This window comes from Syngnathus floridae, chromosome 2, assembly GCF_059516105.1.
Source record: "Syngnathus floridae isolate MCC-2025c chromosome 2, RoL_Sflo_1.0, whole genome shotgun sequence".
In the NCBI taxonomy this organism is placed as follows: domain Eukaryota; kingdom Metazoa; phylum Chordata; class Actinopteri; order Syngnathiformes; family Syngnathidae; genus Syngnathus; species Syngnathus floridae.
In genome coordinates, this window is record NC_142414.1 from 26,882,216 (window position 1) to 26,908,784 (window position 26,569).

The 26,569-nt window shown below is 41.3% G+C and overlaps 1 protein-coding gene across 2 annotated transcripts; it reads left to right on the top strand.

The window, feature by feature from the left end:
* The first annotated feature begins 1,124 nt into the window (after positions 1–1,124).
* Positions 1,125–20,474, top strand: LOC148402939 (fidgetin-like). Of its 2 annotated transcripts, XM_088369445.1 has the most exons (4): positions 1,125–1,189; positions 3,258–3,535; positions 3,996–4,038; positions 15,100–20,474. In XM_088369445.1, exons 3-4 carry the CDS (start codon positions 4,002–4,004, stop codon positions 17,343–17,345), a joined length of 2,283 nt encoding a protein of 760 aa, XP_088225571.1. In that variant the 5' UTR covers positions 1,125–1,189; positions 3,258–3,535; positions 3,996–4,001; the 3' UTR covers positions 17,346–20,474. The 2 variants fall into 2 exon arrangements, with proteins under 2 accessions (XP_088225571.1, XP_088225569.1); XM_088369443.1 differs by lacking the exon at positions 1,125–1,189 and having other exon boundaries at positions 3,221–3,535.
* The last annotated feature ends 6,095 nt before the right edge of the window (positions 20,475–26,569 follow it).

The window sequence follows — 26,569 nt, forward strand, 5'->3', positions numbered from 1 at the left end:
GTTCATTTAACGTTCCAAATCAGATGTAAATATGCAAAGAAAGTCCCAATGGGATTACTTTGATATGCAAATTGAAAGTGCAAACAAAGGTAGGGGAGACATTTAAAGAAAAGTGAAAATAAACGTCTTGTAAATTTGACACCTCACAAAATGTCTTATCAACACTGGCAAGTATTAAAAAGAAAAAAAAAATCTCACTCTCAAACTTCATGGGCTTGGCTGCTGCTGAAAAATAGATATGTCTACTTAAAGCTAAATAAAAACTAAGCATTTTTAGAAAGCAACCAGCTTGTCCAACTAATTAAAACTCATTAAATTAAAAATATTCTAATTGCAATAATGGCACGTTCAAGTTGCAGCATCTCAGCCGTGGACTAAATTCCGCTCGTTAATTCTGCCGCTGCTAGAATAAACAAATTCATTCTTCTTATTTGCAATTTACAACACAAATGTCCTTTTGCCGAGCGCAGATATGCCTTCAAGTATTGCCTCCCGCCATTGGCAACACGCGTAGATTTTCAATGGCTCTCTGCCAGCCTCGACAACACCAAGGTTACACAAGAGAAGTTGAACTCGTGATAAAATATGCAAAACCCACAGCTTGTTCACCAGGCCCTGTTCATTGGAATTCAAGAGCTTGCTTGGAACCTTTGACAACTGCTTAAGTAATTAGTTGCAGGAAGACACCTCCCCTAGACAAACGCAACAGCCCACTCTTGCTTAATGTCTTCCATTTTCCAAGTCTTCTGGATTGCTTCTTGTTCTGCACATTTTCCTTCACTGGATCTTTTGTGGCTATATTTGCACCTGACAACAAATCCAAGTAAAAAGTAACATTTACAATTCATTGTGCTTCTTCGGTACAATTTGAACGAATGAGCTGATGGTTGGCAAAATGGCATCAACTGTTGGTGATTGGCTGTTAGATAGCAAATGAGTGCACGTGATAAAGCTTGTCAAGAAGGTTAAGCCGCAGAGCTGCTGTGTCGAAACTACCTGACAGGTGGGGAAGTGTATTTGTGTATGCCATCCAAAAGGATATGGGTTGAGGGTGTTTGTGGGAAAAAAAAACAGCAGGAACAGACATTGTGGGTGAAATTTTGTGTGTTTATTGATTTGGGCAGGTATGCGTGTGTTCACGTGATGGCGCTGCCTTCAGGCTCCTCCAGGCATACGAGTAAAAGAGCAGGTAAGGGCACCTACCGGCATCTTCTGATGCTTCTCTAGTCTTCTGTTTTGTTGAGACCGCTGAAGCAAAGACGTGTGTATATGTGCGTGTCTTTGGGTGTTAACGATTTCATCAGAAGGATTCGCAAGGACTTTGACGATGGCCGTCCTAAGTATAGGCCCAGAAATGACTGATTTATTTATTTATGCTGGCTCGCTCCGTATTCTGACCAAATTAAAAGCACCAAACAAGTGATTAAAGAAAGGTCTGCTAGCTTGATGCTAATTCGCATCCGCTACTGTGAGCCTAATGAATATCTGGTAAGGGTTAAAAAAAGAAGTTGATGCATGATGCACAATGTCTAAAGGCCTCAAGATGACCTATAAATGCAAAGAAGAAAGAGTAATATACAGGAATAAGATGAGAAAAATGCTCAAATTCAGTTTAGCTATTAGCTGTAGCGCTCTTTAGTTCTTGCTAGCAAGTCAGTGGTTGCTTCGGTCCTCGCTGTCGAATGGCCCACAACACCGAGTCCTTATCTTAAAGCATGGTGGTGAAGACAATAGATAAAACGACTACTTTTGTCCCATTTGAATGTTCTTCACTTGTCAAATATTAATCATAACGATGAGCAAGTGGGGGTTGCATGGCCACTCCAGTCTGTAAGAATACATCACAAGCCTACCAAGGGACCACTTTGTACTTTCAATATTTGAACTGTGGAGACAGAGACATGACTTCATGTATCTTGTGATGTAAGTATTACCACAATTCATGAATTTCAAACACTCTGAGTGGGGGTTAATTTGAACCATAAGGCTTTCCCTGATAGATTTATAGCATACTTAATGGTGATCATACCATTTAGCACAAAGATGGAGACTGCTGAGAGGTAAACTCGTTGGTGCATCTGATCCAATTCATTGCATTAGGAGGTTTTTAAGTTTCAAAATTCCAAACATTTCTTGCAGAATTCGAACGAATGAAGACGGCTTTGCCTGTTCAAATAAGCCCTGTCTTGCATTGGCTCCGTCCGTCTCTGCACAAAATGCTGAATTTTGCATGAGCGTCCGAGCATTCAGCCATCCCAATTATGTTGTTTACTGTTACTTCCTCAGGGCATCTTTTTTTCTGCTCAAAATGAGAATAGGAAAAGCTGGTGCCCTGCTTATACAAGCAGGCCACGGCACAATAAAGGTCAGAGGTCAGGATGTGCTACAGGGGCCATGCAGTTCACTTCCTGTTACTCAATGAATTAGAAACATGAATGATACTAACTTAACCTTAATGTAATAATGATTGTTATCAGAGAAGCGACAACAAAACGTACTTTTGCTAGAAAATCAACAAAGTTCAATCCTTTGTCTAATTTGACCAAAGAATGCCCGAGACATTTTAATCATGCACCTGTAAAATGTTTTTAATTGTGAGGATAAAAGACTACTTCTCCTAATTGCCATGGGAATGAGATCGATTTTATTGTAAGTGTACCACAGCACTTTTATGCAATAAGTCTGCTTCATTTTATTTTGACACTTTGTTTGAAGTCTGCAGATAGCAAAGGGGTAGGGTTAAGTGATTCCAATTATTTGAGCTGACATAAAATAACGACTTTAAAAACAGTAGTAAAGGACAAGATACAATTGATTCGTACCAATGTGAAGACATCAAATTTTTTTCATTGATTCTACAATTATGTCATGGCATTACTTAATTATGAGCTAATCCCAGTCAGGACGGTGTGGTCAGGCTATACAAAAAAGGGTTCAGTGGCTGTCGTGTGACTCTTGACTTGGCAATTTCAGGAGGAGAAAAACACCTGACGTTGATGCGCATAAATCATGTTGCATTTCATTCTTGGAGAATAAATAAACCCTGTAAAAACTAGTTAACATTCTGTGAAACACTTTTACCTTAAAGGTTCATTTAAACCCAATTAACGATGAAATAATGCTTTCCCCGCTATAATATAGACACGCACAAAAAGCAAGACAAATGAATACACAAGTATCTGAAAAATCCAGTATTTGTACTTGGTTACTCTACCACCAATGATTGGTGTGAATGCAAGCATTGCGCATGCGCGCAGTTGCTGGCGTGGCGTGGCGTCGATGAGGGTGAGAAGCATCCGTTGGTTGGGAACAAGTGCTGCTGCTACCGCCGCCGCTGCCGCCGCCACCGCCGCCGCCGCCGCCGCTGTGATTCAACATGGCAGTGGCGGCTGTGGACAGCGTCTGCTGAGACACCCAGGAGGGAGGCATGCTTCGCCCGCCCGCCTGGCCGGCCCAAACAAGCGGACCTCTCCGGGTTCCCATGCTGTCCGAGAACGACAAACAATCCCACCTCAACCTGTGGCTAAAATAACAGGTAAGGAGAAAGGTGGATTAACCACTGGATCTTTTTTTTTTTTATTTTTTTTTTTTTTTTAAAGCGGGCCACGTTTTAAACGAATTATTTCAACAAGTTTTTCATCGACACGTCATTGTTTTCTTTTGATTGTAAAAATAATGACGATTATTTTGATATTCATACGCGCCTATCAGGATTTCCCGTGTTTTTTGTCTCAGCCACCCTTCAATTTGCAATTTTTATTATTTTTATTTTTTTTTAATCATAAGCCGCATCTGCTTTACAACAAGTTGGCGTGAATGCGATGCAAATTGATTTGGGTCCTTAACTGCGTTTTCAACTTGACATGAGTTGATGAAAAAAATAATAATAATCGTGGTATATTATTCTCGCCCAGGCAGCACAGGAAATTTGTGTCGAAGTTGTTTTTTTAAATATAAAATTCTCCTCCACTAAATAATTGCTCTCCTCCATGCAGCACGAAATGATCAGCAGCAGCAGTAACAGCAGTAGCGTCTATGGTAAGGTTGTTTTCATTCATTTATATTCCTTTCCCTGTCACTTTGTTCGTAATTGTTCATTTAGAAGACATCTCGTGTCAAGAAGTTAAACAAAAAAAGTACAATTAGACACTTTTTATTCAATACAACAAAAAGTCTCAAAAATCTAGCATCATTGGATGGAATTATAATAAACATTATTCTGTTGCATGCAATGTCATGCCTGAATTAGCACCTCCTCCCCCTTTGTTTAAAATTAAAGTATATGCAAATTAGTCATTACAGCCTTTCACCTCTCCTTATGTTTGTGTAACATTTGATAGAAGTATTATTCAAATGTCATGATATATGTTTCACTTATAGTACTTGAGGTTTAAACATTATTTTTACACTAGGACAATAATTCATTTTACAAGCAATTAACATGCATTTGCATTTAATCACTGACATCACTGTGTTTATCTCAAAATACAGTCCGAGTCTCTATCACTATATATTGCTCTTCTAATTCAAATTTCTACCAGACATTGATTATACAATGTATAAAACTCAAAAGTGAATAAAATTGAAGGTGATGAGCAGGCACAGCAGCATCCACTAGTAAATTTATCATCTATTGGTTCCATCATCATGACCACAACTGGCCCAATATGCTATCAAGTCCCAATAGGAACGCCATCTACTTGGTCTGTACCATGTCAAATTGATCAAAAACAGTTTTCTCTGTATGAAAAGTTGCAATATTTCTGTAGCTTTAAATGGAAAGACACTAATAATGCTGAAGTGCAGCACATTTTTTCTACAATAGCATGTTGGCTGATGACGCTAAAGCCGAAACCACGTGTCGAGTGTACAATGTCTTTCCTCTGAAGAATAATTGGCCTGATTATATTTGTAGCGCATCGTCTCACATCTCAGTATAGCGGAGTAAATCCGAGGGAAGGAGAACGAGTGCTCTGCAGAAAGGGGAGCGTCTGTCTCCCGAGTCTCTCCCTCCCCTGCAAAGAGCGCTAAAGGTGCTTAAGCGGCTCCCAGTGGGGCCATATAGATAAATTATCCTGACACTTTCTATCAGTCTGTAATGTTTACCATTAAAAGCTGTTTTACCATCCCGGGTTCCGCCTGCCCCACGGGACCCCTGACAGATGTAAAGCAGTTGATGTGGGTTTCTTTATGTCAGCGTGAGTGGATTTCTCCCACATGTGATGCCTTCAAGGCCAGGAAAGGCTTTTTTTTGTCATCTTTGGGCAAATTTGTTAAGTGTCTATTATTTTGTTCGGGAAGCAAGCATACGAGCTGCACTGTCTTTTTGCGTAGGTGTGTGTGTTGAAGGATCCCCATCCACAATTGCATGTTCCAGTTGAAGTCATTGTGTCTGTGTTCAAGTCAAGTGTATTTATGAAGGCCTTAATCAAAAAAGAGTCTCAAAAAATATTAAGCATGTCCGCCCCCCCGACACACACGATATTGTCATAGCTGGGTCGAAAGGGATGTTTGCGCCGTTGTGGGAGTGAACACAGATGACTTGCAGCGCCCCTTCATTCCCTTTCAATTGAATTCAGAAGAGGGGCAGACATTCTTTGTCATTGCCATAGCAGAAAAAGTCCGTTTTTCGTTATCAGTGTTCAGTCCCTGTACATATCGTTGCTGTCGTACACGTTTGTCCCCCGGAGGCAAGGAGGAGGGCGGAATTCTAATGGCAGCATGCATGAGTGTGTCCTCCCGCAACCTTCTCCCCTATGTGATGCATTAATCATGCACTAGAATGAGGATTCACGCATGGTATTGACTTTTGAGTAGGTGTCCGCTGCTCCGCGGTTGCCTCCGTGTTATTGCAGAGGTCACAATCGCTGCCAGAGCTGGAGCTATAACATTGTTTCTTAATGTGATTAATAAAGGCTTCTTGTATAGCGCTTTCTATACTCTTGATCACTCTTCAATTTTTACTTCTTGCCACTGACACAGGGACAATGAAAATCAGGTGTCTCGCAAATTGCAGTATTTAGGTAAAAAAATAAATGAATACAAGAACACAATTAAAAAAAAATGTCCATATGATGATATGGTGGGAGTGCGATTATTTATATTCAGCTTTTTGACCAGACAATATTGCACAGGCCATGTTCTTTGTATGCGCTTGGAAATGATATATGGAGCGCGGGGGGTGCTGATGTGAGATGTTTGGTGGGAGAAGCTCTTTCTGTGCCTGCGCTGGTTCTTTGTCTGGTGTAATGCATGCGACAAAAAGTCGATTTTCCCCCTATGATTAATAATGATAAACTAAATAATCAAAATAATTAATAAGAATACATGTCAATTCCAATCCTGGATTGCACTTCAACCCTTGGCGCACACTAGCATGTTAAAAAATGAATCATTTAACAACATGCTGCAATGCTAGTTAAAATTGATTTAGCGCATTTTGGAAAAGAAGTCTATTATGCAAAAATCATCTGTCATGATGGCCCAAGATAAAAAAAAAAAAAAAAATCAAATAAAAGAGCTCCCCCCCTCTTTATTGTTGCTTGATGAAGGGCCACATTCTCCATCTTGGTGCTCACTAACATATATTTATCCTCTTCACACGGCATTCCTCAAGGCCACTCCGATCCCCCTCTTGGGAGCCCAGATGACATGCTCGCTAATGTGGGCTTTGTCCTCCAAGTCTCACAAAGCACCTTCCGATTTGTCCCTTTGTGGCTACGCTTGCGCCGAGTCCTTGAATCCGAGAGAGGCTTAGTACCGGCTTCCAGGGGAAGTGTCAAGTGCCGAGGCATTAGGAAGGTTTTGAAGGCAAGGAGAGAAACTAGGTGGCCGCTGTCAAGTAACTCCATTGAGTTGCCGCCTGAATGGCTCATTCATATTTTTTTTTTTTTTCCCCGACAATTGCACAGATGCCGTATTGTTGGTTCAACAACAATTAAATGCAACAAAAGTGGGATTGTCACAGCTTCTTGAATTGTGCCGGTGGGGGAAACTTCTCAGAGGGTGCAGGCAGGGGACACATGATGGAAACATCATCAATTGACTGGAAGGAATATTATTGCGTGCACTTAAAAATGTTTCCGTGGTTCTCAAATGGTTGCAGTTATTTTTTTCTTCCCCCCTTTTTCTTAACTCACCATGAGCCTTTTTAGTCCTAGGTTGTCGTTGTTGAAATAAGTCCCCCAACTTTCAGTCGAGTCTTGGGAATGAAGCACACACTGTGCATTCAAGCCATTTGGATGATTGCCCTTGACGAGAGGCTGATCACATTTATCGTTTGGCTGCACGGGACACTAATGGCCGTTTAATTACTCAATAAAAGCCACCTTTTAATAGATTTCTGGGCCTCCTGCGCGGTGAGCAAATGGTATTGATCCGTCTCCGCGCCGCAACGTGATCTCTTGAGAAGGACAATCAGAGCGCTCGGACCTTGATAGTGCATTTGTCACTTATTAGCGGCGCTAGCCTAAGATGGAACAGACACATATTCAATGGTATTTTATCCCAAATATGATTCCAAATGAACCTAATTAAGATATTATGGTACTTTAAAGCAGCTGTCTGACCCCCACCATTTTATTTTTTTGGGATATGGTCAGCCTAAATTATTTGAAAAGGAGGTCTGCTTTGTGTTCTTAACATTTTTCAGTTCTGCTTCTTTGTGATGGCGTCTCTCTTGATGTGTACATCAAATGAAAGACGGCTTTTCTGCACAGGCTCAAGTCACTTGGGTGGCTTTGTGGACCAGAATTGGGCCTTGTAACGGGACAATAAAAGCGACATTGTCCAGAGGCCAGCGTATACAGTTCTTTTTTGTCGATAAATGGATTTTCATGCTCATCAAGAATGAATAACTGTGGAGAATGTGGAATTATGGTCTGCTCACATGAAGTTTGTGCGCTCTTTTGAGGGTGCTGTCTTCACATTTTAACTTTATATATATACATTTTAAAATTTTATTTAGTATAAACAATGAGTCACTGCTAGCAGGTTAAAATATAATGAATTATAATTAAATATGATTAAAATATTATTTTTAGCTTTGCTTCTTCAAAGTCGGATCAATTGAATTATAGATTGTAAAGAAAATTCATTGGCCCAGGAAGGTGGGTAAAGTCAGGTTCCTTACATCATTAAGATTCACAAATCTTCACATTTTGTTCACACAAGCACCGGTCGAGAATTCATGCAGACACTTTCAAGCGTCACATCCAAAAGATCTTCGTGTCTCAGTTAAGATGTTTCACTTCAACATAATTCCTTGACACCAATTACTACTTTCCTGTTAGCCATATTGTCGCCAACTCATCCGATGATCTTCAAACTTTGAAATATTCTCCGGTCGCCCAACTTCTGTTGTGATATGCTGCAGCTACTTAGACGATAGCAATGTCATCAACATTCCTGGCAGGCCACACGCTGAGCTCCGCAACAGTTGTTTACCTCTTCTCACGACAAGCTAACATGATTATAAATGATCTCCAACAGTTGGTGGGATGAAACCGTGAAAGGTAGCGGGGCATCAGCTGTGGATGTGATTACAACGATCGATGGTAAGACAATGACACCATGTGGATGGCTAACACCCGAGGAGACCGTGTGTGTGTGTGTGTGTGCGTGCGTGCGTGTGTGTGTGTGTGTGTGTGTGTGTGTGTGTGTGTGAGTGTGTGTGCGGTAATGCGAGATCAGACGTAGCCTGTTAGTCGTAGCCTCGCATCTGCTGTCAGCCACTCGCTCTAACTCCGTTAAGGATGTTATTGATTGCTCATTACGGGCCCGTTCCCTGAAAGTCGAGCGTCCCCTATGATCACATTAAGCCCCCCCACCACCACCATCGGACCCCCTCCTGAGATACCTTCTGCTCATCAGCTCACATCAAGTTTCTCCTCCGAGATCTGATATCAAGCAGCCCGACATTCTTTTTTTTAATTCCCCCTTTGTGAGTTACTCCAAAATAACCGTCTTTTTTCGTTTTTCTTTTAAAGCACACGTGGTAATTGATGTGTTTTTTTTCGCCTCTGGTATGTAAATCAGCGAGCGGTGAACTTCAGTAAACTTCAATCAGTAAGCAGTGAACAAATTACAAAGTGTTTCATTTTTATTTGCCCAAAGTGATGTTTGTTAGCTTTGTGATCTGTGTTTTGTTGACTCCATGACGAACAAAGAGGAGCTGACAAGGAAGACGTCGTTTCGACTCTTATTATTATTAGCATTTGTTTTTCTTAATCAATCGTAACACATAAGCGGCATACAAGAGCACAAGTTGTCGTTTTCGCCGTGTTCTCATGTTGTCTGTTTCTACGAGTCCTTGATTTCATCTCTTGTGGACCAAAAGAGAAGAAAGGGGACATATATATTGTTACTTTTTCATTGTTTGGAAAAAATTCAAACTCCAAATTCAAAGCAAGCGCCTTTTAATTTAGAGTCTGGACACGAAGGGAGTTTCAGAATCATCAAGCGTCACCAAAAAGTAGTTGCCAGAGGAGTTGGAATATTTGATAAACATAGCCACGTGAGTTGGCAACAGGGAGAGGCCGCTCGCTCCATCTCGTGCCCTTGGTCGTCATAGTAACGAGACATATTTGCATGAAAATGACCACAACCCCCTGAAAGAAAATGTATTTCTTTCTCTTTTGCGACCCTTGAGAGAAAATTGTTTGAAATATAGACAGAGGAACAGAAAATGAACAGATGGACGTCTTCCGAAATTTTTCTCTTGAGCTACCAAACAGTCGCGGCAACACTGAGACAAATAACAAGGGGAGGGCGGGGGGGGTCGCCCGGTGACCTCCTGAATGGTTGTTTTGGGATTAGTCCCGTCCAGCACTTCCCTCCAAGTGGCCAGTGGATTGCTACTTCTCGAAATGAGTCACTTGAAAATGATCATGGGGCCACCGCCGTCGCCATGTACAGTATGATAATGGATAACTATTACAACGCACACACACACGCACACACACTTGCTCCTCAGCATCACTTGAAATATGATGCACGCAGTACGCTAAGCGAGCACTTAATGTCCAAAAGCGCCACATTTGCTGAGATTTACAAGACGGGCGACAGGAAGGTGACAGTGGCATGAAAGGTGGGGTTAAAAACGATTATCTCATTTTATTTACGGGGACGGACGCCGTTAGATGAGCTTACACAGGCGCCCTCTCGATTATCCGCCGCCTTCGTCTTTTTTGGCCCCCATTAGTTTCAGGCTCCGTCTCGTTTCTTAAAGGATTAATCAAATCGATTTGACTTGGCTGACACGCAGGTAAACAAAGTGGCTCCCAGATCTGGGCCTCGCAATTTAACCTCCGGGTTACACCGAGAGAAACTTTTATTCAATCTGTTGATCCCCCGTTATTATGTTTGCCGTGAGGTGACTTTCCGGGATGGGTTTTGCCACCATTAACGGAAGCTTGTTGGAATGGGACCGGATCATCTTGTACTGTGCTTTCTTGTTATCGTTCTACTGCAGACAAATTTGTTTCCTTGTACGTCAAACTTATCAAATCAAACGTGAAGATCGGTGCAGTGTAATAATTTCGACTATTGCACCTGCATTGTTCATTCCCTAAAAAACAGTTTAAGCTCAATTTTTAAAAATGATATTCGATACGTTATTTCTTCTAGATGCCTTATTTAACTCATTGAAGACTATTTGAGAATTTTTCGTGGATAGGTGAATGTATTGTGTTTTCATTTGAAATTTTTTTAGTGACTACACAAGCACAAGCTAGAATTCCTGTCAATTTCATCTGAAACCGAGCCGTGCGCAATTTCCTTGATGCCGAGCGCTTGTTTAACGGCGCCCTAGCCATTTAACCCACCCCACTCACGTGTCTGTCTTGTCCAAGCAAATTTACCGAGATGGCGCCTTCAATCTTTTGTTGTGATTTTACGGCTAGCAGCGATTGACGGTGTTTTAATCACGTTTCCGGCTAAAAATAGAAAAGGTGTCAAGTAGCAGATAGGAGGATGATTGAAAGTGACACCAATTTGTGTATTTGTTTAAATGTGTCTGGGGGAGAAAAAGTTTCGAATGAGCTAAATACACTAAATACACTTATACAAAACAGACAATAAGCACGCCTTGGGGTATTCCGTACATAGCTTAGTTTCACATAAGTTTTCCCAAATTTATGGACTGTCGAGAGTGAGTTGATCTGCCAACCACAAAGCAAATTCAAGCCAAAGCAGAAAATAAAATAGGATTTTGGAAATACACAAAAATCTTTCTTATAGTTAATCATTTCAGTGTGTGGCTAAAATAGCTTGAAAGACGGTAAGTTGCTCTCAATGCCTTTATTTTTTTTTGTTTAAAATGTTATGAAGAATGTAGACGTTTTCAGAAATGCAAATATTTCCCAACATGTCCCGAATGAACTGAGATTTTGACATTGGAATAGTTTGCAGTAGCATAAAAATTGTGCGCATTCATAATAGAACAAAATGTTGGTGCAAAAACATGTGCAGCATATAAATTGCTTTTGTACAAGGTCATATCAAATTTTTTAAACACGTTTTGGCAGTTTATATTTTTCACCCCGATAAATTTATTGTTAGGTTAATTATGGGCTGGGCTACTCTACTGCATAACAATCAATTTAAACAAAGCAATGAATCCATTCCAGCACCTCCAAAAAGATAGGAATAAAAACATAGCATTACATTGTAAAATATAAATATGAAAACACAATTCAAATATATGAAGTGTATTTTCAAATCATGCCAAATGTCAAACATGTAGTATTTGTGTGGGTTGGCATATTGCCCAGTGAGGGGTGTCAGGAGCCTCCTCCAGCAGCCATGCACCCTGCAATTGTTTTCATTTTGTATTTGCATAAAAACAGTCTTGATATTTCTACTGTTATCATTGACACCATTTTTTTTTTCTGGGAAATGCTTGAGCATCAATGTCAATGACATTTTCACCTGTCAGCCAGGACGAAAAAAAAAAAAGATTGCTTTGTATGCGTGTCGAGTTTGTCTGACTAAATTTAGCGACGCTGTTAAAAGCTTTGCCGATTGTTTCATGATATTTTGGATTTATCTAGCGCCAGTAAACTTGTCAAAGCTGATCTTCTGATGATTCCACTGATTAGAGTTTGATGGTCACACCGTGATGTCAAAGAGCATTGATTACCATGAATATTAGATTTTTTTTTTTTTTCCTTAAAAGATGCTGACATGTGTCAAGTATCTTTCTATTGCCAGCGCAAGCTGTCATCTTTGCAGCAGCCAAGCACCAGCAGCCCTTAGTGTCTTTGAATTAGTGACAGCTCATTTCTTCGGGTCAGCGCTCAAGCATGGGAGACTTTGAACTCACTCTGTTTACTTCCCTCATCTGTTGTTGTTTTTGCTTTTGACAGACTGCTTGTCATCATAGTGAGCTGAGGCGGAGCTCAAATTCCACTTCAAAGTGCATTTGGATTCCGCTTTGGTTTTGTTTTGTTCCGAGGGAAAAGTGAGAGACGTTGTTTTTGGAGCACTTCTGAAACGCGGTGCTTTAAGGCAAAGATGAGTTTCGGAATTTTCAAATTTTCTGCTTTATATTTAGTGGTTTTAATTCTTTTTGGAAAAATGCATACGGCACACTACAGTGTTGTTGTTTTTTTCAACACTGACAAGCGTACTTTTTATTTGTAGTATTGTGTGCGAGCGAGTGAGTGGGCGAGCGAGTGATAATCCTAACTTATGTCCTGACGCCCACTTACTTCCCCATTGTACATAACACCATGTACCACTTTGTCACACACACACACACGCACACACACACACACACACACACACACACACACACACACACACACACACACATTAGTGCGATGGGACCAAAACGGGCAGTTAAGATCCAGTCCCACCCTTTCTGGCAAAATGTTGGTGTCGTGCTGGACTCAAAAGAGCTCATTAGCACCTCTGCTAAAGATCTGTTTACTACTGTACACACGCACACACACACACTAATGGGCAACTAGCTTGATTCATGTGGACTTTGGGAGTGATGGGTATAATTAAAAAGGAAGGGAAGAGGTTTAATTGAATGCAAAATGACAAATCCTGGGTAAAATAATTTTGTTGAGGGTGTCATCATCAGATGTTTTACAGTGATGCAATGCAAAACTGTTATGAATAAAGAAGGGGACTGAGGACTAATCCCTGCGGTATTCCGAAATCCAGGATGAGAGGAGAGATGCAAGTCTATTATTGTCGTCCACTGACATGGCCCAGGCCAGGGTGCTCCATTTTCAATGATTATAAATGCAAGCTTTAGATTTTTATGGAGAGCTTCAACACAACTGCAGAAAGTTGTAAATGTTTTGGTACAGACTCTGCTTTAGCACGATATGCTCATGAAAATACCGTCAAAAGATCAACCGCAAAAGTGGCTTGTTTACTGTCGGGGTGCAGGTTAGTCTTTTGGGACTTGGCAGACTTGTCAGGATTCTCACTGCATCAAGTGAGTGTCTGACAGGCTCGCGGGCCTCTGCCAGACTCCTCTCGGCTAAAATGAATGCAATTATCAGATTACCGTTGTGCTAATTAGCCACTTGCGACTGCTGAGAGATGTTTGGAGAGGAGATTCGCAGAGGAGAAAATAGTCTGGGGACTTGTGATCCCTCACCTGAGCTGTTTTGTTACCAAACAAAGCACAAGCTGTGTCAGTCTGTTTTTAATTTGCCGTAGTTTAAGTGGATTAGCGGTAGCTCTGAATTGCTCTACCGTAAATGAATTATGCCCAACTGTGGATTTCTCGCTAACAATCAATAACCCAGGCAAGACACCTTTATTATATTTTGTGGGACTAAGGGTTGAAATCTGCTGTGATGAATTCCCACCGCCTTTGGTCGTCCGACTCTGTGGAGTGAGTCAATGGCAGACTGTCCATGTTTACAGATGGCGCTGGCTCGGATTAAAGGAAACAGTCCCTCAACAGCCTCCCGAGGCAATAAAAAAAAAAAAAGGGCTGGCAGGGGGCAGGTGAAAGTAGCCAGACATGAGAGAAAGCGAGAGAGCAAAGGGAGCTGGGGAGGAAGCAAGAGTGAGTGCAGTAAATAAGAGAGACACGGGGGTGGCGGCTAGCAAACAAGGAATGGGAATTACAAATATTGTGAAAATAAAAGCTGGTGATTAGAGGAAATCAAATCATGGAGTTGATGTAGCAGCAATAGTAGCTCGCAGACCGGGAGAGGTACTACAGATTGACAAGAGGTCAAGGTGGAACTGTGCAGGAAGGAAGCAAATGCATTGTGATTCATAGCCTGAAGCAATCGCATGCCCGTGTTTGTTCATCTGGGTCACTGAACGAGCGCTGGCTGGCTCGCTCGCTCACTCGCGTGTGTCTGATTATGTGGTTGGAGAAATCAGAGGGCTTTGTGTGGAGCGGCTGCTGGTCCAGACATTTTTTTTGAAAGCCCACCCCTAGACACCTTAGATGAGCGGGCGATTATAGCGTGAGCCTCCAAGATCCAGGGTCTTAATAGTCCAGCCAAGGTTGCATGGGGGAGCATAACCCAGCCTCTCCTACGTGATCATATAGCTGCTAGCTTTCCACCTTGACTAACGTGTGCTTCAACTTATGTTGTCATCACTTTTATTTTCATCTATGTATTTTTTTTGGGCTTTGAGTTCAAATCTAGTTTCAGTTCTACAATAGAAAATGAAAATACTTGCAAGAAACATAAATGAATCACTCTATCGTGATGTCATTCACTAGGCCACGCCCCTTAAAGGTCCCTGTGACCTGTTTATTAACATTGCCTTATTTCACATCTTCTAGTTTTGTCCTATTTAATATTTATATTTTACAATTACACTTCTTTTCTCGCTCTTTAGCTCTTTTGGATAGGGAAACATTTATCTGACTTTCAAGAAAACTAAGACACAAATTAGCCATGGGGCAAATTGAATTTGTTAGTCGAGTTACCACAGAACTTGGAATCATGAACAACTTTTGAATGTCTTACTATATGTATATTGAGCTAAATATATATAAATGACCATTTTCCAAATAGCAGAGCCATAGTGTGGAATCGTAAGACGTTTGAAGGCTGAGTCCTTATTGCATTGACTGTATTTCCCCTTGTGCTTTTTATTTGTCACCAGGGTTGAAGATGCAGTGGCATCCCGAGCAAAGCCAATGGGCCGAACAGCATTTTGACATTTCCTCGACCACATGCTCGCCGGCCCACAAGGCAGAGCCGTACCGCGTAGTACCCGGCCACCTACAGTGCTCCGTCGCCTACCAGTACGCCTGGGCCAACGATGACATCTCAGCCCTCACCGCCTCCAACATGCTCAAAAAATATGCGGAGAAATATTCCGGCATCCTGGAATTGCCCGTCTCGTACCCCGAAGCCCCCAGTGTCCCAGGAGGGATAAACGGACGGAAAGGTGAATCGGAATCCTGGCAGGACGGCGTCTATCCTATGAGCTGCATACCTGAGGCGGTTCCCGTCCGCAAGGGAGGCGTTGCAGCAGCTTCTGAGGTGCTAACTGGTTTGTGTAGCTCTCCCGGTCTTGCCTCCAGCACTCTGAGTGAGCCCATCTTCTCCAGTAGCAGTTGCGGGAGCCACCCGACCACCACACTCCACTCGTCTTCATTGCCTTCTCAGGAATTTGATGTCACTTACAGCGGTTCCTACTTGCACACTAGTTACAATTCCCAATCTGTCCCTGCCCCTGCACATCCTGCCCCATTGCACAGCTCTGGCCTCCTGCAACCACCCCCACCGCCGTCTCACTCGACATTAGTGCCGGCGTACAACGGAGGCTCCCCAAACTTGTCTAGTTATAATTACACCCCTGCGGCATACCCTACCCAGAGCTCAGTCGGACCTGGATACAACAGTGGAGGAGTGCCCCGACCGTCTTCGTACCTCCCCTCAGGCATCGCTGCACCAACCCCCCTTCCCCCTTATCCATACCACAACCATAACTTGACCCCAATCACCCCAAGCCCTCTTAACAGTTGCCCCTCCAACTTGCTGAAGAGGAAAGCCTTCTACGTGACAGGCCAGGGAGATATGGAGTCGTCTTATGCAAACTTTGGCTACGACCAGACTCGAAGCGCGACCGAAAGCCCAATGTACAGAGTGGCAGACAGCAGCAGCACAAACAGAAACTGTAACAGTCCTGTCGGTAGTGGTTTTACTCATAGTTCTGAGAAGCCATCTCTACCTTTTAATCCGCAGAAGCAGTCCACGCTGCCTTCGGAGGAGCAGCAGCATAGGAAGTATAGCAGCCGGGCAACACCCAACCCACTGTCTCCATCAGCCTACGTCACTTCGTCACTCGGGGGTTCCCGCATGGCCGACTCGCTCGTCAACTTTATATCGCCACCCCTCAGAGAGCAAAGTGCGGAAGATCATCATATCCATCACTCCCACTCAGGTGCTCCCTCCTCTTCAACCATGTGCTCCTCACGCTCTGCTGAAGAGCAACTGAAAACCTGTGACCCGCACCTTTTGGACATGGTCACCTCTGAAATTGTTCAACAGGGCCCTCCCATGGACTGGAGTGACATTGCAGGCTTAGAATTGGCCAAAGCGACCCTGAAAGAGGAGGTTCTCTGGCCCATTTTACGCCCTGACATGTTCAGATCCTTAGGCGCCAGTCCACGTTGTGTGCTGCTGTTTGGCCCGCGAGGCAGTGGCAGGACGTTGCTAGGACGTTGCCTGGCCATCCAGCTTGGGGCGTCGTTACTTCGACTCAGCGCGTCAACTTTAGTCACCAAGTGGCTGACAGACGGCAAGGACATTATCAGAGCGTCCTTCCTGGTAGCTCGCTGCCGTCAACCCTCTGTACTGTTCATTAGTGAGGTGGACGTGCTTCTATCGGCACACCTCACTGAAGAAAGTCCCATCAACAGACTAAAGGGGGAGCTGCTTTCCCAGCTGGACTCACTTTTGATGGGCTCAGGTGTGGATGGAAGACACCAAGTATTAGTGGTTTGCTCCACAAGTAGACCCCAGGACATAGACGAGGGCTTGCATAGGTACTTTGCTCGGCGGGTTTTGGTATCCCTGCCCGATAGTGCAGCTCGCCACCAGATTGTCAGCCAGTTCCTCGCCCAATACCAGCACAAATACTGCATGAGTGACGAGGAGCTAGCACTGCTTGTCCAACGCACTGAGGGTTTCTCGGGACTTGACCTGTCCAGACTTTGCCAGGAAGCCCATGTGGGTCTGTTACACATATCCACCCAACAGGGCATGGAGATGGCCAATATGATTCGGCCACTGACCTACCAGGACTTTGAAAGGGTCTTTTGTAAATTCTGCGCCAGTGTCTCGCAAAAAGAGATGGATATGCACACCGAGTGGAACAAAATGTTTGGATGCAGACAATGAAAGGACATCGTTGATGGAAGCATTGTACCGGAGTGGGAAAAACAACAACAGTAAGGGCCTCACGGAAAATCATTCGCACCACAGGATTTGTATATACACTGTACATGTGTATGTCCTAGGGGTGTAACGGTAAGCTACATGTATCTGATTGTGTATTCTACGCTACAGAAGACTATCCAAAGAGTCACCCAGCTTCCCTGGTTTCATGCTAGTCAAACGCTTAGCGATAAGCTAACTTGCTATTGACAGCCGAGCGTGTTAGCTGGAAGTCTTTACTTTCAGTTATTACAAGTACTATTAACGCTACAAAGGTTTGAGGAGTAACATGTGACACAGAGCCACTGAGAATGGCAGGAGACACGCTAACTGCCAAAGCTAACGTCTATGTAATGTTGCAAATCAACAAGGAAATGAGTATTCGAACTGCTAATCGTTTTACAGCGGAACGTATCGAACTACAAACTGTAAATGAGCAACGATGGGGATTAAGAGAGAAAAGAGCGATACAGTAAACACACAAATGGAAATGAATCAATCTGTTTAAACAGTACTTTCTTGAAAATTGATTTATCGTTACACCCCTAGTCTATCTGAGTTTTAACAAATTTATTAGACCATCTGGCATTATGAAGTGCTTGAATGCTGATTTTTGATTTTAGTGAGTTATCAAACGGCGCTAATTAATTAAGCATTTCATTCAGTCACTAAAACACTTTTTGTAGACGAATGCCAGTAAATAACTATAATTTGACATCGGAATCAAGGACAAACATATTACTGTTCTTTTTGCCAGCAAATATGCTCCGCGATCGATTGGATAATTCTGCTTGACAAATATTTCATTTAAAAAGATTCCAGACAAAGGAAGCACATAAACAGCATTTTGGGAATTTGGTGGGAAGTGACCATAAACCTCACAACTTGTGGTGGGCCGATAAATTTGTATAGCACTGTCTATATATATATTGCATATATATACTGTTCATGCAAGTATTTATTTATACACCCTTCTAAAAATATTGTTTATTTAACTGTACACTGGCAAACATTTGGGTTTGACATTAAAAAGTAAATATGGTATTTTCATTTTGCTACTTCCATCATGTTATGTGGAGTTGTCATCGCTAACTAGTATAAATTTAGTCTTGGAATACAGAAGCCAAATCTAAAACCGAGTGTAGACGATGTTTTAAGATTGCGGTCAAACCCAAATGTTTTCATTGGCAGCAAAAATAAAGAAATCAGATCAATCCTCCAGGAGATGGCTACAGAAGAGATGAAGTTGCTTATCCAAGTGCCTGAAGTGATGCGTTCTGATTCCATTTAAACCATAGTTGACATTCCTAGATGGAATTGATGTCAAATTTTGAGCTTTAAACCAGCGTGTTTAACAATTGACAGTCAAATTGTTTGTCTTTATCGGCGCAACAATATTCTGGGCCCTGATCCCTCCAACCAAGCAAAAACTCAGGAAACATTTTGTGAAACCTACTGTAATCTCAAAATAGAAGTGTGGACAGATCGTACATACTATGTACTTAAAATTAAATTTCATAATTCTTGGTTTAATAATTCCCTCTAGCTTTCGTCCACCTGTAGGTGCCCTAAGGCAAAAATGACAACAATGGCCAATCAAGAAAAAGCTTTTTTTTTTTTTTTTCTCTGTCTACAAGGCAAATTTGTTTACACCTCCAAAAAGTTAGCCAACTCACTGACCTCTCTGAGCGTTTTGCATGTACAAGGTACAGTTTGAAAATGTATGTATGTTTTCCTTTAAATATCGGTTTGTGTCGACCAGTCCAAGGTGGTTGCAAAACAGCAAACTACACAGGTGACGATGAATGTACAGCACTTAAGATGTTCCCCATTGATGAAATAATGACATGTTTTTAAATCAAAGTTGTCAATTTGATCGGTTGACAAAATAGTTACACATATTTGCTAAATCGTGAAATTTATGGAGAAAATGGAGATTTTTTTTTTTCTTCTTCAATGTCCATTGTGTTGCACTGAAATGTATTTTGGGAGGAATTATGCTCCGTCAATGCCTTCAAACATTATATCAACAAGTCTCGTATTTTATTTTAACCTCTGATGTAAAAAAAAAAAAAAAAAAAATTGGAAAAAAGTTAGGACGTGACGCCGGCAGCGCCGCATTGTGTTGCAGCTACAGTTGATGGGTAGGAGAGACAAAAGACGAGGAGTAGTGCAGTGATCCATCAGAGCAGAGCAAAAAGTGAAATTCCTAAAAGAAGCCTTTTTTTTTTTTCTACCTCAAGGCTTTGGAAACCCTCATGCTGTTTACTGTAATTCTTTAAAAATATTGCAGATTTAGGATAAAATGCATTGAGAAGTAAAACATTAAATAGTAACCACAAAATGGAACATTTGGTGCAGTCCACCTCGACTGACGGAATTTTTCTCCATCTCATCCAAGTATCCAATTTGCATTCGACTAATGCTTTCACAGAAACACACATTCAGTTTTATGTCTAATCTTTTGCGAGCAGTCATTGTGTATATATACCTGAGCACCTTTTTGACACTTATTTACATTTTTTTTTGTTTGGGTGTTAAATTTACCAGTAAAACACACCTGCTCAACATTTAACCGGTGTGTCGTGTTTGTTGTAAATACATGAAAATCCAAATGTGCACTTATGAGTTTTCACTTACTGCCCTTCTTGTTGCCAGTAAATTATAATATTTTAATGTACCTCATTCGGATACTCAGAATCTGAAACGAAAATTTTGTTGAACGGCTGTTTGTATCAGTACACGAAATTTCAACATCTTTTTGATGAAGTTGTGACTTTTTATTTGGGGGGGTGAAAATAGATTAGCGGTAGCAGCAGAGACGGCAGCAAATCAAAAGTCTTTTCAAGGAGAAAAAAAATGATAAAGAATTCCGGGGACAATGAAGAAATTAAAGGTGTCCGATGGTGGCAATGGGAATTGGCAGAAGTGCTGATATTTCGTTGGGAACAAAAATGATCGGCAGCTGTACCAGACTTGATTTTTAAACAGAGTTACTACATACTGCAGTTTTACACAACCAAAGCTTTCAAGTGTAAACAATGCTTAAAGTGTGTACAGTGTGTGATCCCTATCACTTGTAATAAAACACATTTCCCAACAACCGTGTACGAAAGTTTGCTTGATCCAAGAAATACTAAAATTATTGAAAGAAAAAAAGAAATAATTTGCACATATTTGGTCTTTGAAAGTGAGAGAAAAAAAACAAAACACAATGGGTACCAGGGTGGAAATTTTGTGTTCCAGCATTTGTTTTTTCAGTCCTCAAATTGTCAAATTTGTCAAAAGCAAAAAAAAAAAAGAAATGCTTATTGCACAAAATTAAGTCAGAAATGTTAAAAAAAAAACAACGTAGCATATTGATACCAGTGAATGTGCATGTGACCTTTGATAATATTTCGCCTTACGATTTCACTCTAAAACATAATCAATCAGTAATTAATAAAAAGTCAATAAAGATCCATGGATTCCAAACTAAGGCTGAGACTTACAGGACAACGAGCCACAACTGATGCGACAAAGCGGATCCATCTAAGATGGTGGTGAGTACAACAAATAACACATCATGTCAAATAGTAACAGCATTGCTCGTACGTATAGCATAATAATCATATCATTTGATGCTACCCTTCAACATTTAATATTTAATAGAGAAACATCACAGAAGTCACTAAAGGCTGTGATTTTTTTTTTAGTTAAGTTGGTAACCATGGTGCCACCTGACCCTGATTGCATTCTCTTTTTGTATTTAGTCAGTGTGCCACTTCATCTTCATCACATTGGTAAGCATACCAATCCAAATCACTTTCTATTTTTCTTTGTGACCCTCGTCTTTTGTGTAGATGTACATGGCATCTTGATGGAAAACACATTTTACAGTATGACTTGAGTCAAGGTTTTAAAGTGTCTGACATTTGCTGTACCAAAGTATCAAAAGGATTTTTGATGAGTTTTCACTATTTCTATTAGTTTTATTTATTTAAAAAATGATTTTGCTTGTAAAGATCTGTGTTGGCTAATGGGTGAAGTTAGCTAGCATCTGTTGGCTTGTCTAGAAGCCCAAAAAGATAATGTTTGACTATCTTTATATTTTTCATGTCTACATGTGTTGCTTCACCGTTTGCGAACACGAGTTGCCTCTAAAACAATAACTATAGATGCAGTTGGCACGTCACGTTTGTATGTTGTTTTTTTAGCATTACATTAAGTGGACTTGTAATCCTCATGATTTTGTTTAGTTTAACTAATGATAATTTGATTGTTTATTTTTAATATTTTTTTTATGAATCGTTCACTAAAGCGAAGTTTCTGTTCTTGAGTCCGTTCTTTCCTTTCTTCCTTCGTGCCATCCCTTCTTTACTACCTGCTTATGCTTTCTCTATTTCATTCAATCGTTCCTTTTTTTTTTTTTGCCCCTTTGCTTTGCTTGTGATAAACCAGTTGAGGATGCACTAATTGGCCGGAGCATCTTCCCACCACTCGGCTCAGTTTGCGCCTCCGCAACCAGCTTCAGATCAGGAAGAGAATGGAATGAAATTGAGGTGCGGTCAGAGGGGTGAATTGGGGGTCGTGCAGTGGGAGACTGAGCTTTGGAATCATCAAGTGTGGTTAATCCACATCCCACAGGACACCAATCCTCCATCACCTTGAAATTAATTGAAAACATCTTCCCCCCCCCCCCCCTTAAATATGCGAGTTGTCATTGTAGCAGAGCTGCATCCTCATTATGACTTTTCATCTGGTCTTTTCTATCTTGATGGAATGGTCGTCAAGGTAAATACAAAAAACACTTGCCGTGCTGAAGTAAAAATCGTTTTTTTTCAATTGTCATTTGAAGCCTTTATGGAAATTTTTGCATCCGCCTTCGTTGAGTGTGCACATAAACACCTTTATCGTCTTTTTTTTTTTTTTTCTTCCCCTCTTCTGACGACAGCATCATTAGCGCATCTTGTCCAATGCATTCCACATAATTGGAATCAACATCTATTCTTGATGCTGGTGACCTTCCCCTTGTTTTGCAGCAAACGGTGTCTAACTGCTGAGAGGGAAGCTTAACGAGGAGAACACATGCTAAGTGCTTTGGCTTTGTTGTATCAGCGGCTCGCTCCATACAATACGTGAGTCTATACCATCAGAAAAATTGAGTATTCATACAATTAGTGTCATTTTTATGAATGTTGTAAACTAAAAGGGCCAAAGATTTGCTATCTTTTGTGGCATTTTTTTTTCCATGAAATTGAACGTGTACTAAAGAAGGATTGGATGAAATAAGAGCAGAGTGGCCAGATGTCACAAAAAGTTCCCAACTCCAAATTCTTATTTGACTTGAATGTAATGCTCAGAATAGAAATGTGATGAGAGCCGCCATTTAGAATTTTTACGACTATATAAACTCTTCGTCCTGCAGATGGCCCCACACATAATTCAGATTGAATTACACTCAATTATTGTCTCAAAAAACACTGAAACGCATTCATTTAGATAAAGAAATTTTTCATGAGATGAAATGAAATCTGATATAATGATATCGTTAAAATAAGCTGCCCTAGAAGAGAAAACTGTATACAATATAATCACATAGAGGAAAATGTTTTCATTCACCTTGTGTAAAAATATTAAGACTGATGAAGTGGATATGTGGTCCTTTTTAGATGGCCTAAATATGCAGATAAGTTGAGAAAGCACATTTTAATTAACAGACGCTCTTCAATATCGAACAAGCATTCTAAACAACGTTTAAGGTGACTCCCCTTGGCGTCAATACACGCTTGGATTCTCCTTTTTTTCCCCCCCTCTAAGCTCTGCAATCAATTGTTCGCTTAAGAAAGACTGAACGAAAACCTCCGTGTGTACAGTCGATCGTAGAATTTGCTACTCTATCGATGATGAGCGTGGGGGGGGGGTGACACATCTTCCAAAAGTTTCCTCTAAAAACTGCTTAGATCAGTAAGATCATCCTGTTGAATAATCCACAGACTGATCCCAATCATTTCAAAATCATCTTAAACATGCCTTGCACATGATTTGGTTATGACAAAAAATGGACCTAAGAATGCATACTCAGACAAGTCTTTTTACTTTGTTTTGGTATTTTCCAAGATGGTCGCCATTAGAAAGGGGCATTTGCGCCGTCGTGGGAGTGAAAAGAGCCATCTTACTTCTTTGACATGGCCAAAGTTGAAATGAACAAAAGTGGACATTCCATCAGTGCTGTGTACTTAAAACTTTCCATCGTCCATTAAGACATCAAGCTGTTGCCATGGCAACACCGGCGAATCTATTTTCCTCATTATGTTCCAGTGTGAACTCCAAACAAAAGCCAGCAGTGCAGTTATGTTATGGTTTAATGAATTCAAGATAGAGATGCACAAAGATGAGGCGATAAACCGCGAAGGAGACTTTGTACTCGTCAGTCAGGCCTCCACCCCAGGAATGGCCCTAACCTCCCACCCCAATCCTGCAAGTCCTAAACATGGCACATGGCTTTTGCCCTGGGGTCCATCCAAGTGACAGCTGTTGATTTCGATCCCTCCAGCACATGCCAGATAAAGAAGGATTCAGTCACTCCCAATCCTACTCCATGGTTTGACCCCAAAGCTGCTTCTCTGCTGCTACTGGACTTCTCCAAGGCCGTTGTCAGCACGCATGATTGCGTACGATTTTCAGTCCCCGCCAAAGAGCCCAACCCCCACACAATATTGACTTCTTTATCCAAGCAAAGAATTTGCTTGCGTTTCAGTCATGGCTACAAATTACCATAGCAATGTTTCTGTGATTATAGTGCTGCCTTGAGATGCAAGCTATCACTAGGAATTTGACTTGAGAACAAAATTTTCCAGATATTTCTATTTGGCCACAAGCAGCAGTTTGACAGGTAGTCAACATCCTTCCATCCAGCCATCCATTCTCTGTCACGCTTTCGGATTTCCGGGGGCCTAGCCTACCCTGGTCCCCCCTGATTGCAGGAAATCGTCAACAATTGTTCAAAGAAAAAAAAAAGGCAAATATTTCCAATCCCATTGGATGTTTATTAAATTTAAAACACGGAATAAAAATAATAAAAAAATAACTAAATTAAAGTAAACATAAATAAATATAAATATAAATAAATATAAGCGAATAAAAGCACTTCATTATTCCACGCAACTCTAAAGCTTTGCTATGTGTCTGGAAATTAAAACATAATAAAATACTTGATTCATCCAATTGATCAAACACAAAATATTTGACAAAAAAGAAGACACAGTTGATACAAAAATAAAGAAGGGAAAATGACCCACAAGAAATGTACGGCTAGTCTACTCAGTGACATCCACTCACTCAGAACCCTCCAGAAGACAAGCAAGCTAGCTGTCATGTCAGTCGTTCTGCTAACCCGCCCGACTCCCAGAGTGACTGCGAACATTGTGGGAAGCGTTGCCACCCTGACACACACACACACAAACAAGTTCCCGAAGGTAGCCTCCTGCGACAAGACAGGTTGTTGTTTTTATCCACTGATGGATGGATGGATGGATGGATGGAGGTGGCGGTGACACTGAAACACTCGACTGAACTTCAACATTCCTCCAACATCACCCTGGTGTGAGAATAAGAAGCGAGAAAGAATTCTATATTCTCATTTAAATATCATCCATCTAAGTGAGTTCAGGTCAAACAAGGAAGTTTCTGATGCCAAACATCAGACAGCTGTTCTTTCTCATCTTTGTCCTCGTCTCAATCTCCCTAAATCGTCGCGCCACATCTGTGAGTCATTTCCCTCAGGTTGGAATTGGACTGCGTACTCGACATTGCCAGAGATACGCGGGCCGATAAAGGAATAATTCATGCCACATAATTGGACTCAATTAGGCTTCATGAGATCATTTCAATTAGCGGCTGTGTTTTCATTTGCCGCTCCTGGAGGGCTGTTCTATATCCACAAGGGACTAATCTATCGCTGCCATTGTTTCCAGCTCCATGAATTAGTCAAGGATAATTAATTGATCCCATTTAGCACATGCATTTAATCAAGACGCTCATGCGTGGCTTTAAACTTCATTTAGAGTGAAGGTTGGTCATCGAAATCAACGTGACTAGCACAATAGAGTTTAAGGGATGATATGACCCAAATGATTCTATCGCAATAATAATTCGATACAATTATGAAGCCTGTGGGGAAAGAAAAAAGCCGCTCATTGGATTCCTTGTGAATGTCAATTGATGGGGCGAAATATGCATTGGGTGTGAGCGACATTGATTAGATGAACTAAAAGGCCGCCTCTCTTTCAAAGGTTAAGGTGAAAATTCATTTGCTTGTTTGTCAGTTCAATCCTGCTCTTGAAAATCATTTGAATGGGAAAAGTGAATGTGACTTATCGCCCACTGGATCATGTGATCTGTGATCGCCGTAATTGTGCTTGCTGAATACAAACGGTGGCGACTTTGGACAGGGTTAGGATTCAAATTTCATTTTCAGCCCTTCATTTATTGGCTTGTGGTTGAGTTGAAGCTATTCATACGGGATTTCTCTCGGCACCCGGTTGCTCCTGTCTTGTATTCCGCAATGGCCGAGATTCTTTCAGTATACACACAAGGAAGAAGAGGAGGAGGAAGGTTTGAGGGGGGGTGGGGGGGTTAAAACGAAAGCACTCAAAAGTCAAGGTCCATCCATGTAGTTATTGTATGAGATGGTCCCTGTCAAGGATGACAGTTTGAAACACTTGACCCACAAAAATGAATTCTTTGCCAGGGCCAAGTGACAGCTCTGAGTAATTCATTCTTTTGAAATGTTGAGGCAGATGGAGAGAGAATGGAAGAAGAAGGGGAGTGACGTGGAATTTGATAGAGCGAGACAAGAGCGAGGGACAGCCAGATAAGGTAGGAATAAAAATGAGACAAAGACAATTTAGACATGCGGGGATGGATTACAAGAACCACCTTAAGTTAATACTAATAAGTTGAAATATACATTGGAAAATATAAGAACTGATATGTCATTTTGGTGGTCTAACAAATACGTCAAGAGCATTTAAATATGTTCAATAAGAGGTCACCCGAGCTCCAATGACGGTTATTCACATTGCGCTCTTCGAAAAACTTCATTTCACAGAATAAAAAAAAAAGGAATCAAGTAAACTCTGGTTAGGTAAACAAACTGTGAAAGGCTTTTATTAAAAGATTGACTCTGCTGCTTTGAGATCATCCGA